Here is a 16,658-nt window from a genome sequence, read left to right as displayed (position 1 = left end):
CCACTTTCCAAACTACTACTTAAAAATAATTACACCCACGATTTACGTGTGATTCCTTAGACAGCAAGAGAAAATGCACTGCTAAAGTTTAATTGCATGGAAAAAGCAGACATCATGAAAAATATCCCAATCTCTTAGGATTATAACCCAGTCTAGAAATGTCTTCACTGCAATATAAATCTTGTCCAAATAATCTTTTGTTTATTAAATTGTAACAATATTTTAGTATCTGAATTTGATAGACCTCTGAAGAAATTTTCTTAGTTAAGCAATTTGAAGGTCAAAAAGTAATGTTATCGATATTTAAGCTTTTAATTTTGAAACTTAATAGGTTTAATAGGCTCAATAGGGAGCATCTACTGCAAAGATGACAAGAATGCCATAAAAAAATTCACTCATCTGCGAAATAAAGTGTTTCCAAGACTGCAGTTTTCCTTTTTCCCCTCCCTTCCCACAAAGAACAGAATGATATTCTACATCATACAGTCTAAGGATTTATTACGTAGCATATACCATTTATTACCTATACTGATCAAGGGCTGAACTAGGGGAAAACACAATGAATACAACACATTACATAATACATAATAGATGTGATAGACAACATCTCAGAGGATGTAAACAGCTTTTCAGTACATGTAGCTGCTGAAATGCTACTGTGAGAGAGCCAGACTGCCAGAATGAGCATGTGCCAATTAATTGTTCTATGGCTGCAAAAGGTGCACTGGAGCTCCAAAGTTCCTTTAGTTTTGAATGACATCTGTCATTAAATACAGATGCTGGCAGCTGCTTCTGCTGAGGGAGCATGATCCACGTGACAGATGCACTGCTTAGCTCTAGGTTTCCCCACGACCACTGCTCCAGCACATACCTGTGGTCTTCAATGGTGTTTTCTCTCCTAGCAACAGTTTTAACCTTTTGGCATGGATTTTGCCTTGGTAATGGGAGTCAGCCACCACTGCCGAGGTGAAGGACATATTACAGAGAGTGCAGCACTTATTCTTATCCACCATATCAGCATCGCTTCCCTGCATGAATAGAAGGAAAAACAGTGTCAGAGGGAAACTCAAGTCCCAGGGGTTTACTCTTCCTATTTCACGAAGAATCATATCATTACCAATGAGATGTATCACAGATTACCCAATGGAAATGCTTTTTCATTACCTTTAAGCGGTTGTACAAATGGGTTTCAATTGAACATGTCAGTCTGGGAGTACAGTGCACCTTGATCAATAGCCCTTTCATTGTTCTCCCCCATTTTCCCCAGACCCTCATCTACCTACTTCCATGTTTATATATGAACCCTGAAAATTATGACTGCATTTTTGCCACCCTTCTTCTCTCCATGCAGCTGCACTCCCCTACCTCTTGACCTTACACCCCAGCCTGGACAAAACATGTTCCAGCTTCTAGGTAATTAAACCTAGGTAGTTAATTCTGTTAAACCATAATGTACTTATTGAAGGGAATTAAAACCACTGGAATCTTCCCATACTTTATTTAGCTTGTTTGTGTACAGATGAAAATGAACCTGTATATTTTTACATATACATTCAATTTTTAGATATATTTTTCAGTATGACAGAAAACACGAGTCATTTGTGGCTTGCTTGCTTCACATAACTTATTCCAACATATGCTTGTTTGGTGGCTACTAATGCCATGTTCTGCAATTACAGAAAAGTTTGCAGATATGAATTTCCCCAAAATAAAATGGAGCCCACAATTAGGCAGCAACACATTGTGTCTGGCACGGTGAGAAAGCAGTCTGTAATTGCAGCCATTATACTCATTAAAGTAAGTAAAATATCAGAGTTCACATGGCCTGAATTATTTAGCAGAAATTATCATTTGGCATTCAGCTCTGCCTTTGCCCAATTTTAGCCTCACCAGGATACATGGCTGTGATGTTTGAGGCTTTTTTAATTCTTAAGGACTTGAACATTTTTCATAATTAACTTATCTATCATAAAGCCATGAAGATGACCATGCTGGCTGAATTTTCTGAAAATCACACAGTGTGTGTGATTTTTCCTTTTCCTCAGAAAAGGTGATTCTTTAAATGCTGTATGAAATGCTTAAATCCAGCTTGATTTTTTATTCCCTTATAAGAATTAATGAAAATTAATCATGATTTAGAAAAAAAGTAAATCTTTTGACAGACTATGTGATGCGGCCATTGTGCGCTCAGGTCATCAATTATCTTCACTTACAGAGGGGAAGATTAATCTACTGCCTCCCCTCCTGTCTAGCTGGAAATTGAGGGTAAAGAGGGCTCTTAGATAAGGAGTCAATCTATTCCTTAATGGATCAGCAATTGCAAAGCACCTCACTAGTAAAGCACCGCCCTGGAAAAGCACATATCCCCACAACAGCCCCTTCCATTTCCCAGGAGGCCTAGCAACTGCAAGTTATAATTGAATGGGGAGGAGAAAAGATGGCAATAGGAAGTATAGAAATGTGTAATTTTTGCATAATAATAAGATGTCCATTGCTAGAGACAGTGCTGCTCTGCAAATTATGTAGTAGTTAGAAAACTAATTTTGTTCTTTATAAACAGTAAGTATGTAATATTACTTATTTAGCTTTAGATTTTAAAAGGAGAGTTGTACAAGAGATTGTATGTAAGTGTGTATGTTTGTGTGTGTGTGTGTATTCACCAGCATGTGCTTGCCATTTCCAGGACTCTGGCATATGCTTTAGAAGTAGGAGGAAGAGTGACAACAAACCAAAAATATAGGGACTGAGGGGGCAGATAGGTGGTCAATGAGAGGAAGTGGAGCCCATAGAGAGTGCTTTTACAAATTGTCCTCTCCTAGAGATAGCCTTGTAGAAACTGTGCCCTGTGGGGACACTCTTGTTGAGGATTTCCACGTGTGTGTGTGTGTGTGTACGCACGTGTGCGCCACACGCATGTGCCAGTACCGGGGCTTGAACTCAGAGCCTTTACCTCTTTACTTTTTCCTCTAAAAGCTGGTGTTCCACCATTTGAGCCACAGCTTTTGGCTTTTTGGTAGTTAAGTGAAGATAAGAGTCTCATGGATTTTCTAACCAGTTGGCTTCTATCAGGAGCCTCTGAACACAGCCTCCTGATTAGATAGGATTATGACTGTGTGCCCAAAAGGTTTAGCTTCACTGAGGATTTAAAGTACTCAGAGTTTCACGCCCAGGTTTTTAAAATTTTTTTTTTGCCAGTCCTGGGCTTGAGTTCAGGGTCTGAGCACTGTCCTTGGACTTTCTCAAGGCGAGAGCTCTACCACTTGAGCCTCAGCACCACTTCTGGCTTTTTTCTATGTATGTGGTACCAAGGAATTGAACCCAGGTCTTTGTACATGCTAGACAAGCACTCTACCACTAGGCCAAACTCCCAGGTTTTTAAAAATGAGGTATGAACACTTCCACATTTGGTGTGGTATACTACAAAGTAAGACTGTTTTGACCATGCAGTAAATAGGAGCATTAATTCTTAGGACTCTTTCCACCTACCTCTCCTATCAGCCTACGAGATGGCAAAGAATCTTATGGAAGAGATAAAGGTTGGAAATATCAAGAAAAAGAAAAAATGGAATTATCGTAGTTTTTTTTTTTTGCCAGTCCTGGGCTTGGGTTCAGGGCTTGAGCACTGTCCTTGGACTTTCTCAAGGCTAGAGCTCTACCACTTGAGCCTCAGCACCACTTCCAGCTTTTTGCTATGTATGTGGGGTACCGAGGAATTGAAACCAGGTCTTTGTGCATGCTAGCCAAACACTCTACCACTAGGCCAAACTCCCGGCCCCCTATCATAGATTTTTAATCCAGTAGATGAGTAGTTCAGAAGGAATGAAAACCAAATCTGCTACTTTCTACTATAAGTTAGAGGATATCTATCAGTTCTACAGTTTTAAAGGAAGATTGTCAAGGTGATGGTTGCTTGAATTACCCTGCTTTCACCTACTTTTGAATGATATAGATCAAAGCATACAATTTTTAAATTAACTGTAATTTGATCAGAAACCAGAATTTAACTCATACTCTATTTAAAATCTGTCCATTTCTCACTGGTGTCAGGAAAAGTGTCCCCTAATCTTGGTTTTTCTCTCTGAGACTTTCATGGTAGAATTTTATTTCAAATATTTTCATTGTCTTTAGTTGTATGAAGGAGCTATCATTGAATAGAGCAGTTTATGAATAAAAAGCATCTTGATCAGTATCACCCCTTTCAACTTTTTCAACACCTCTCCCTACCCCCTCTTCCCTCACTCTTAATTTTGTAAGAAAGCATTTATTTTCTTTGACATTTAACAAAGCAGTTTACATATAAAATACATACTGATCCCTGTCATCTCTTCAGCATTATACTACCCTAGGGGCTTTCATGTCACTACCGAAAACATATTCTGAACAATTTTCAAAAGCAAAGAAGTGCTCTGAAAGTAGAGAATGACCAATGCAGTTATGTCATTCACTGAACACAATTTAGGATCTACTAAGTATGTTAGTTGCTGTGCTAAGTGGATGACACTCTAAAGATCAGTGTAACTTGAATCTGAAGATTTTCCTTTTCCATCAGCTGTCTAACCACATCTTGCTGCAGTGTGTTCTATAGCTCAAATTAGTAGCTATTTTTTTCCTTTCTCCCCAAACCCTGTTCTCATTATTTATAAATTCCCATTGCAAAGCCAGGGGACTGAATTTCTACTATGAGGTATACAATCTCATTCAATTATCATCTAGGAGAATAAAAACATAAAGAGAAGAATCAATTATTATAAAACAAAATATCATTAAATAGTGTATACTGTCTTTGTAGAGCAGGGAGCAAGCAAATATAGACACCTGACAACAGGAAATAGATGCCCTCAGTAGTTAGGTACCTTTGAAACCAGTATAAGTTACTTCATGGGATATTTTACTGAAGAGCCAATGCAGTAGATTAGGTGCAATTATTACAACCAACTCTGTCTGTTCTAATGATCCTGATGGAGACATAAATACCCACATGGCTGCAGAGTGCCAGGATTTAATTGTGTATTCTCCAGTATTGAAATCCAAAATTCACAGCTTCTCCTCAGAGTGTCCAATTATATTCAGGGCAAGCTGATGTACAGCCAGGATAAAAACTCCAGAAGTTTTGATTATTGACCTCAGTGAACACATTTATGTTTCTGGCTTTAAAATTAAGAGTAGCCCCCAGCTACACTGTAAATAAAGCCAGAACAATATTCTCAAAAATTGAGAGTTTTAGCTGGGCAAGGTGGCTCACTCCTGTAATCCTAGCTACTCAGGAGGCTGAGATCTGAGGATCAAGGTTCAAAGCCAGCCAGGCCACAAAAGGACCTGAGACTCTTATCTCCAATTAACCTCTAGAAATCGGGAACTGGAGTGTGGCTGACGGATAGGGCAATAGCCTTCATCCAGAATGCTCAAGGACAATGCCAGGCTGAGTTCAAGCTCCAAGACACACACACACACACATACACACATACACACACACACACACACACACACACACACACACACACACACACACACACACAAACACACATATAAAGTTTATAACTGAAGGCAAAATTTTTGTTTCTGATGTCCACATTGCTAAAAGGAAGGTTGAAAATTTGCAGTGTAGCCTAAAGCTAATTACTCAAAGCATTTTTCAAAGTTAAGATGTTTAACATAAAATTCATTCAGGATAAAAAACAAAACAAAACAAAAATGATCAAATAAACCTCGAGTTTTGCTGGCTAGCAATCAAGTACTGAAAGGCCATTCTTTAATATAATAATTTCAAATCAATTCATGCAATTGCTTTTATTCACTTTAACTTAAGGTGAAAATAACAAGTCTGAGAGATCATCACTTATAGAATAGCAAAATAAGGAGGCTTGGTTTTCTTATAATTGCTGAAAAGTTATCATTTGTAAAAATCAATATTCTATAAGCTCCTAAAATTAGCTTTACTTTAATTATTTTTTCATATATTTTTATTGTAATTAATAAAAGGGTACATTATATTCACCAGAAAGAAGTTGCATTACTTCACATACATTGATATCCTTTCTCATGTCTTAGTCTCCAATTCCCTCCCACCACCCCCACCCTTTATCTTGTTTTCCTCCCTTCCCTATCCAACTTCAAATAACCAAATATGCATATATACAATATGTCAGATAACCAGGTAAAATACTGTAACAATAACAATATGAGATAACCAAGGGACAGCAAAAGAAATGAGAGATAACACAGTACATTAAAGCAACAACCACTCATTATATGGCTTTAGTTTCTATATCCTGAGGTCCTTTCATTTAGCATGATTCTATATGGCTTTATGTATCTAGGTCTTGTTCTATTGTAAATCTCTGCTAGGGGAGCCCAAGGTTTCTATTGATTAGGACAAATGAAAGAAACCATTGAGCCTATATTCCTTTGAGTCTGGCTTACTTCACTTAATATGATTTTTTCTAAGTCTTTCCATTTCCTCACAAATAGGGCGATGTGTTCTTTCTGACAGCAGCATAGAATTCCATTGTTTATATCAGCAGCTGAAAAAATTGAATCACTCTAAAAGTAATCTCCAAAGAAACAACCATCCCATTAAAAGATGGGCCAAAGACTTAAAGAGAGTCTTCTCTGAAGAAGAAATAAGAATGGCTTATAGACACATGAAGAAATGCTCGCATCTTTTGTCCATAAAAGAAATGCAAATCAAAACAACTCACTCCAGTTAAAGTGGTCAGGATCAAGAAAACTAATAACAACAGATGCTGGTGGGATGTGGCCAGGAGAGATCACTACTACACTGTTGGTGGGACTGCAAACTCATTCAACCACTATGGAAAGCAGTGTGGCAGTTCCTCAAAAGAGTAAACATAGAGCTCCCCTATGACCCAGCGATTCCACTACTTGGCATTTACCCAATCACCCAAAAACAAGGACATACTAAATCCACTAGCACAATGATGTTCATTGCAGCACTATTTACCATAGGAAAGATATGGAATCAACCCAGATGCCCCTCAGTTGATGAGTGGATCTACTTTAACTATTTTTTATTATCTTTAACTAGTTGTATAAAGAAGTTATTGCTGAAAAATATCTTAAAACAAATAAGGCATTAAGAAATGATTATTTAAGAAAATTTACCAAATCTCAAGAAGTGAGTTTAGCATCCCAGTATCCAGTCTGGGAAGCTCCACACTGATTGGATGTGGTGAAAGTACAAAGGCTCTTCTTCCACTGGCACCTGGCCCAGAAATATTAAGAGGGAACAGCCACCTCTCGCACCCCTCTCTTATTAGCTTACACACTTAGAAAATCTGCTTTTGGCAGTATCACAGATAATTGAACTCCTTTTGCTGAACAGCACTGACTCTTTACTCGGCCCATGAATTGACTAAAAGCAGGAGAAAAACTTGATTTCTCTGTTTCCATTTTTTCATATTTATCTTTGGTCTGAGCTATTCACTTTTTAGCCACCATGGAATATTGGAAAGAAAAGAAAAACCTAAACAAAAAAATAGATCTAGTCTACAATATTTTACAAGGAAAAAGAACAGCAAATCCTCCTCTGGAAAGACCACCCTCCAGGTAGGGATGGCTTGTTTATTCTGCCAGATTGCTCGTCTAAAGTGATAAGAATGCTGACAACTTCTCTTGGATAGCCTCTTGAGAGTGGTCAACTAGGCTATATTTTCACCCCTTGCCTTAATTCTTTTTCTACTTAAACTTGAATCTCATATTTGTAACTAGAAGATGTGTTCCTAGTGGGTAAGAAATCTCTTTCTCTGCCCTTCACCGTTATTATTTTTCTTGATGTGATCTGTCATGTAGAACCCACAAACTTGAGACTGGAGCCTGAAACTCTGATTTCAACGCTATTGCTTAGAGGCCAACTTCCATGTTCTTCCACACCCTCTCATTCACAGGTCAAATTCCCTTGGCCCTGCATGACATGAAGATGGAGAAACTGATGTTCCTTGTCTAAACTACCTTATAGGATTAACAGACAGAGAGGCCCAGAAGCTACAATCTTCACTCAGCTAAGCCTGCTTCCCTGCCTTATCCCAGCTCTCTATTTGAACTGCCAGAGCAGAGGTGCAGAGAAGGAGAGGAGGCCCTTTAGAAGAGATTATTTCTGAATGACTTCTAAGAGACAGGACTTTATCTGAAATACGATGTTGAGAGATTAGGTCTAAAATAGAACAATGCCAAACAGAACTTGGGAAAGATGTAACTAAAAAGGACCGTCCTGCAATAGAGTAAACTTCAAAGACTAGCCTCAAACTCTATTCCAATGAAAGGTCTGCAATAAGACATGATTATCTGTGGGTTTACATCCAGAGTATTGATGCAAGCAATAGTGCAATCATTCTAGAGCCAAGAGAGCCTAAATAGGGATATGGCTCTGGTAAGGTTTAATCAGCTAAACAATGTGGGAGCCCAACAAAAATCATCCTCATTCCAGAATGATAGGAAATTTCTAAGCCTTTGCCATTAAGAAGTAATAGTAGTGATGACATATTTAGAAAACACTGCTACAATAACCTAAACAAGATATTGTACCATAAAATGGCAAACAACAATAACAAAAACAATCACAGAGTATGTAAGTCTTTTTTTCCCACTTATGGTTAATTTCATGTGGTTATTGTATCTGACTTTGTTACCTGGTAATACTGTTATATACACTTATTTGTTTATTTGAAATAGGGAAGAGAAGGGGGAAAACAAGATGATTGGGAGAGAGTGGGGGAAGGAAAGGGGGACAAAAACATGAGAAGGGATATCAAGGTTGGAGAAGCAATGTACCCATTACTTACCGAATGTAACTGTATATCATTATCCCAACCAAAAATTAAAAAAAAAATCCAGCCTTGATGTATAATCTGAACCTCTATAAATTAAAATGTTATAAGAACTACAGCAAACAGCAAAACAATGAAAGTTCAACCAACACCAGAAATATGAAAAGTGAGATATGAGATGGTCATTGTATCTGAAACCAGGATTTTTAGATCCCAGTCCCCAAATCCAGGAATTTCGTGTTACGTTCAGCTATTTGCCCTCATTTGTCAAATAAAGAGACACAGTAAAGAGCAGAGAAGGGAAATTTAGCATGTGGCAGCTATATATAGCACTTTAGTAGCACTTTTGTACATCTTCAGGCTCATTGTAAAGAAGCAGAGACACTGGCCTCAGGTAAAACAGGAAGAATTCAGCGCAAGGGTGAGAGAAACCATCCTCATTAAAGTATTGCCTGGCTGATCATTATTGCAGTTTTTGTCTCTAGGGAAATTCTGGAGAAGTTGTTGTCACTACACATTATTTTTTGGTCAGTCCTGGGGCTTGAACTCTGGGACTGGGCATGATCCCTGAGCTCTTTGGCTCAAGGCTAGTGTTCTATCACTTGAATCACAGCACCCACTCCTGGCTTTTTCTATGTATGTGGTGCCAAGGAGTTAAACCCAGGTCTTTACGCATGCTAAGCAAGCACCGTACCACTAGGAAAAACTCCAGGCCCCAAAGTGAATTTTTTGGGGGGGCGTCCGGTCGCAGGGCTTGAACTCTGTGCCTGGGCACCATCATTAAGCTCTTCAGCTCAAGGCTACTGCTCTACAACTTGGGCCACAGTGCCACTTCTTCACTAAACTATTGAAATGAAACAGGAACAATATGTATGATGAGTGTTCTTCTAAACTACTGGCTATTTTATTTAGGATGATAAAATGATAACATTGCTTGTTTGAGGGGAAGTTTTCCCTTGGTCATAGGATGTTCAAGAGGAGTCTTGGTTTTCTGGACCCCAAGGTGACTGTAGAGTGCAGAAGAGAACAGATCAGATCAATAAGCACAGATGCAAAGTGTGCTCAAAGGAAGCTGAATATCCTGCGTTTAGTAAATTTACAGGGCTAGATAAAACAGCTTTTAAATTGTGTCTTCCTTAACCAACAAAGCAACTGCAAAGACTACGAAAAAGCTACAAATGGAGTCAAAGAATTCAAAGAAACCACACTAAAAGAAATGAAATGTATGATGAAAGAATACTAACAAGGAAAACAAAAATTGAAATTTGATAAAGGTTCTACATCAGAATTAGTTAAAGAAAGAATCAGTGAACTTCAGAAAACTGAAGAAGTTCAACAGAACCTCAAGGTAATGCGGGCACCACAACACACATTGAAATACATCCAAGCATCAGAAGAGGAGAGAGCAAAAGATCACATAATAATGACTGAAAACGGGGGCCGGGAGTTTGGCCTAGTGGTAGAGTGCTTGCCTAGCATGCATGAAGACCCGGGTTCGATTCCTCGGTACCCCACATACATAGCAAAAAGCCAGAAGTGGTGCTGAGGCTCAAGTGGTAGAGCTCTAGCCTTGAGAAAGTCCAAGGACAGTGCTCAGGCCCTGAGCTCAAGCCCATGACTGGTAAAAAAAAAAAAGAAAAAAAAAATGACTGAAAACTCAGATTTCAAAAAACATGTATGTGAAGGAGCTCAATAAATGTTAAATAGGGTAAGAGCAAAATTATCCACACTAAATAAATTACAGTAAAAGTGTTGAAAATTAAAATGAAGTAAAAATCTTCAAAAGCAGCAATTACATATCAGTTACACAGGGAGCCACAATGAAATTGGTGGTTGATTTCCTAGAAACAGTAGTGGCCAGAATTCAATGGTACAACGAATTCTAAGTGTGGAGAGGAAAAAAAAATCCACCAAATGACATACGTCCAAAAAATAGCAAAATATTTCCACACTGAGAGCTGAATAAAAATATTCCCAAGTAATTAATTTTCATCATATATTTTATTTTATATTTAAGTAGTTGTGCAGAGGAGTTGCCATTCAACAAAGCAATTTATGAAAACAGTGCAGCTTGATTAATATCACCCCTTTTCATATTCTTATCCATCCCTCCCAATCTACCCCTTTTATTTATGGGGTATGTATTGACTTTTGTGGGGGGGCCTTTAACAGTTTATGAATACAGCGCCAAGTAAAATTTTTAATGAAAAGACTCTGTTATTAACAGACCAACCTTACCACCCCCCAAAAAATGTTAAAGGAAAGTATTCAGACAGAAAGAAAGTCACAACAGAAAGTAATTCTAATACATACACTAATCAAGAGGCATCAATGAAGTTATTTGAATCATTTCAAACAAATAGCATTCATGAATCTTTCTCAACAACTATTTTTAAAAGGGTATACACAAAAATCACACATACATAATTTGTAATCTGATAGTGAAGCACATGACATACACAAATATAACATACTTGGCAATAACAATAGGAAGGCAGAAGACAATGGGAGAAAATCTGTACTAGAATAAGAAAACAAATACAATTTTAACTAAAGTAGCTAAGAAAAAAACAGACAAACAGAAAAGTCAAATAACAAGGTATATATAACAAACATTAAGATACATATTTCCCTCTATTTCCTTTAACTTTTGTGAACAATATAAAACTATACCAAATAAGAGTATATATATATATATATATATATAGTTGAATTCATAAAACACATAGGATTGTATGTATGCCAATATGAGCAAAAACATAGGAGAAGATAATCCTCCAGTAGTGATATATCTTTGACTAAAATTAATACAAGACTGATTAAATTAAGATATACATAGTATATTCCTGAGCAGCCAAGAAAGAAATAATTAAAAGTAAAAAATAAAGGAATTAAACTGTTGCAGTCTGAAATCTTCACTAACATGACTACAGATGTAAGATAATAAATACTTATCATATACTAAATGAAAAAGTAAAATGATACAATAACAATCAAAATAGTAAATATGAACAAATAATATAATCTAAGCCAAACCAAAGACTAGAAAATATGATACTATATGTTGTAAAGAATAAATACAAATGGGTGAAGGTAGAATAATGAGAAGGTATCAGGCCAACAGTAGCCCTAAGAAAATTATTGTAGATATACTAATACCAGATTCCTCAAAAAACTTTTAAGACTATTACTCATTATGGAGACATTTTAAAAGTGCTCAATTATCAGAATAATATAACAATTAAGTACATACAGGCACCTAACTACAGTCACAAAATATCTGAAGCAAAGCTGGAAATAGAGATAAGCAGGAAATTTTGTACATATCTGTAAAGTCTACTTATTTATCTTCAAAACAGTATTGTGTTGGGATAATGTATAGAGGAGTTACAGTTACATTCATCAGGTAATGGGTGTATTACTTCTCAACCCTTGATACCCCTTCTCATGTTTTTGTTCCCTTTTTCCTCCCTTCACCTCCTCCAATCATATTGTATTCCACCTTCCCTTCCCTATTTCAAATAAACAAATAAGCATATGATATACAATGTAACAAAGTCAGATAGAGTACCCACCTGAAATTAACCAAAGTGGAAAAAAGAGAAAAAAGAAATAACCTCATATACTACATTAAAAACAATCATCACAAAGATAAACCTCTTGTTTCTATAACCTAGAGTTCATTTCATTTAGTCTCATCCTGTATGGCCATATGTACATATGTTATGCTTTATTTTATGCTAGGTTTTATAGATATAGTTTCAAATCCTGTCACTGCATCACTGGTGGCTGCTGGTGAGTGGTTTGCATGCCTCATATTGTCCTGATGGCATTGTCTCCCACTCTTCTTTCATGCTTCCTGTCCCAGTCTCTAGAGATCATCCTCTTTACAGATTTCAACCACTGCTGTGCTGACCTACCTTCATTCTAAATACCCTTCCATAAGTTTTGGTGTTGTCTTCTAATTGTTGATGTATGATAGATAGACAGACATATTCTCCTAAAGGGACAGTATTTGTTTTAGAACAAACATTTTAAATTTTTTTAGGGTTTATCCTCCCCACATCTACAAGAGCTTCTCTGGGTCTAAATATATAAGAGACTTAATAAACATTAAATAAGTACTTAGTGAATGGATGACTTTAAATGGATGTCCATTAACCAATTTTAACTTGTTCACTTAAGGCTGGGTTCCATACATAGCAATATTTCCTTGCTTTACTAACAACATTGTTGCTTTGTCTTAGGAGAAGACCAACTGAATAATGTTCACAGTCAACATTGAAATGCATATAGTTGGAGTGGGTATACAATCATATAGGTTTGCCAATATAAAAAAAAGCTGTACCCTCCTGCTAGGAAGGTGGGTAGTGCATTGATAGCCCATGGAGAAGTTGTCATGCTTGTATCTGCAGTCTCCATTACAGCTGACAAAGAACTTTAGCTTCCTCTTCTAACTAGAAAGAAACTGCCCACTCAGTGGATAAAAGCTCTCAATTTCTCTAGCATTGCAGAAAATGATCATTTTGAAAATAAAGAGTAAAAGCATTTCTTTTCCGGAAGAATACAGAATTCACAGTGTGCTTTTGATATTTGGAAGGCCTTAGTTTGTTTTTTAATGTACCTCCAATACTGTATCACATTTTACACCTCAAATTATTCAGCCATTTTTTCTTTCCTTTCTCCATTATTCTACTCTCTCTCTATCTTTTTGGCTAGCATACAGTTTACATACCTATACTGGATATCTTTCTCTTTCCCATCTACCTTTCTATTTTCTCTTCTATTTCTCTCTTGTCAAAGCTACTGTTTTTCTCTGTGAAATGCTTGCTATTTATTTTCATAGTAGCACGTCACAGAACAATTTAACAATGCCCTGGGTTCAAAACATGTGTGTGTATATGTAGATAGATAGGTACATAGACAGACCAAATAGAGACACACACTACATTAAAAGATAGACACATATGCATATACAGTTAAATAAAATAGGGGTGGAGGGAGGGAAATGGGGACCAAGACATGGGAAAGGGGATCAATGTATGTGAATTTATGCACCTTCTATCTGGCGAATATAATGTAACCCTTCTATTAATTACAATAAAAAATATATGAAAAAAAGAAAAAAGAAAAAAAACCCTAGATACATAAGGCCATATGAGGCTAAATGAAAAGACCTCCGCAATATGGAAACAAGAGCCATATAATGTGTGGTGGTTGTTTTTAATGTACTATGTTATTTCTCATCTCTTTTGTTGTCCCTTGGTTATCGCATATTGTTACAGTGTCTTACCTTGTTATCTGGTATACTGTATATATGTTTATTTGTTTATTTGAAATAGGATAGGGAAAGGGGGAAAACAAGATGGGGGAGGGATGGAGGAAGGGAATGGGGACAAAAACATGAGAAGGGGTATCAATGTTTGTGAAGTAATGCACCTTCAATCTGGCAAATATAACTGTAACCCCTTTATTAATTATAATAAAAATCACTCATTAAAAATACATTTATAGGATTTAGATATTTAAATTTATTTTTACTATCTTTTTTATGAAATTATTCAAGTTTCAATGTCTACTAGCTAGAACAGCTGACCTATGGAAATATAGTAGAAGTCACAAATGAGATCATATTTAAATTTTCTAAAACTCATATTTTAATAAAGATAGAGAAATTCTTTTTAAAACATCTTTTATTTAACCCAATGCATCCAAAGTATCTTCCTTTCAGTATGCACCCATCATAAAAATTATTAATGAAGTGCTTTATATTCTTTTCTCATACTAAGACTTTCAAATAAGGTATATATTTCATACTTAAAGCACATTTCAATTCATACTAGCTGTATTTCAAGAGTTCAGTGGCTCATGGCTACAGTACTAAATAGTGAAGCTCTACACTATAAGAGAATTATTAAACCCAGCTAAATGTAAAAATGTATAAACATCTGGGGATGTTGGAGAATGGTTCCGGGCTTGCCTGGCATGTGCAAAACCCTATGTTCAATCCACAGAACCTTCAACAACAACAATAACAAAGATAACTAACAAAGGATAAATGAATAATAAAGGAATAAATCTCTTTTTCTAAAGGTTAGGGAAATAATGATCAAAATATAAGTAAGTCCTCCAGGCAGGCATGAGTGGCTAAATTATATCTACTCAGGAGGCCAAGATCAAAAGGATCATGATCCAAAGCCAACCCAAGCTACAAACTCTGAGAATTTCATCTACAATAAACAAGCAAAAAGAAGGAATGGAAGTGTGGCTCACATAGTAGAGAATCATCTGAGTGAGGGAACTGAGAAAACTCATGATCCTAAGTCCAAACCCTATAAATGAAAAAATAAAAAAGAAAAGAAAAACATTCGAATGTGATATATAGAAAATGTTGGAAATGAGGGTGTTTTTTTTGTTTTTGTACCAGCTCTGGGGCTTGAACTCGGGGCCTGCTGGGCAATGTCTCTTAGCTTTTTTGCTTAAAGCTAATGCTCTTACCACTTGAGCCATAGATCCACTTCCAGCTTTTGGATAGTTAATTGGAAATAGGAGTCTCACAGACGTTTCTGACCAAGCTGCTTTGAATTATGATCCTCACATGTCAACTTCCTCAATAGCTGAGATCACAGGCATGAACCACCAGTACCCAGCACATCTTTTTGTTTGTTGTGTTTTGTTTCATTCCAGTCCTGAGGCTTGAATTCAGGGCCTGAGCATTGTAGCTGAACTTCCACTGCTTAAGGCTAGTGACCTATCACTTCGGTTACAGTTCCCCTTCCAGCTTTTTATAGTTTATTGGAAATGAAGACTTTCACAAATATTTTGCTCAGCTGGCTTTGAACTTCAAACCTCAGATAGCAGCTTCCGGAGTAGTTAGAAGTGTAGACATGAGCCCAGGTGGAACTGAGTTTTTAATCCTTGTCTAGCTGACAATAAGGCAATGCTTTTTCCTTTATATTGAACTAGTATCTTAGGTCATCATCTCATCAAACACTTTCATGGCTTTTTACCACTCATCTTGATTTCCCCCCTTCCCTATCTAATTTCAAATAACCAATTAAGCATATATAAAATATATCAGATAACAAGGTGAAATATTATAACAATATGAGATAACCAAGGGACAGCAAAAATGATGAGAGATAACAGTACATTAAGGACAACAATCATTATATGGCTTTTGTTTCTATATCCTGGAGGTCCTTTCATTTAGTGTCATACTATATGGGCTTATGTATCTAGATTTTGTTCTATTGTAAATTTCTGCTAGGAGAGCCCAAGGTTTCTAATGATTATGACAAATGAGGGAAACCACTGAGCCTGTGTTCCTTTGAGTGTGGCTTACTTCACTTAATACCATCTCTAAATTTCTGTACTCCTCATCTGTGCCTTTCTGTCTTGGGTGAAGGAAAATCCAGTCTTAATTTCAAATCAGCAAGTAAAGCAGAAGGTTTCCTGACTAGTAGGAGGGATGAAGAAAAACACATCCCTATCAGGACGAGCTGTGAGATGAGAGGGCCCACTGTCCTCCCGCATTCAGCCTTCTTACCCTGGAGCATGAACAGAGATGTCATGCGGCTTCATCAAGGCAGGAAAATCTCTCTCCAATAAAACCCCCCTCCTGAGGAAGTCCCTCCAGCTAATATACCCTCTCTATAGGTCCCATCAGAGAGCGATAAGCAATAACACATTTGTAACCAATGGTAATCAAGTCTTGTGCCCTGCCTGTTGCGCCTTGCCTTGTCTCAGCAGAAAGTTATTAGACATGGTGTTACTCAGTCTTCAACAGTTTCCCAACTAAAGGAAGCTCTATTTGTCTTAAACTTTGTTTGTGCACAGTGCCTGGCACAATGAGTATGTGAAAGAAAAACTGAA

At 36.9% G+C, this 16,658-nt stretch overlaps 1 protein-coding gene across 1 annotated transcript in view; it reads right to left on the bottom strand.

The window, feature by feature from the left end:
- Zmat4 (zinc finger matrin-type 4) overlaps positions 1-16,658 on the bottom strand; it is a 341,626-nt gene that overhangs the window by 180,396 nt on the left and 144,572 nt on the right. Inside the window, exon 3 of the mRNA XM_090353748.1 lies at positions 872-1,028. Coding sequence (XP_090209874.1) covers positions 872-1,028 — 157 coding nt within the window. The remainder of the gene's footprint in view (positions 1-871; positions 1,029-16,658) is intronic.

This window comes from Megascapheus bottae, chromosome 20 (assembly GCF_031878675.1).
Source record: "Megascapheus bottae isolate mThoBot1 chromosome 20, mThoBot2.hap1, whole genome shotgun sequence".
In the NCBI taxonomy this organism is placed as follows: Eukaryota; Metazoa; Chordata; class Mammalia; order Rodentia; family Geomyidae; genus Megascapheus; species Megascapheus bottae.
Note: the sequence above shows the minus strand (reverse complement) of the source record. Positions and strands in the feature narration are given on the sequence as shown.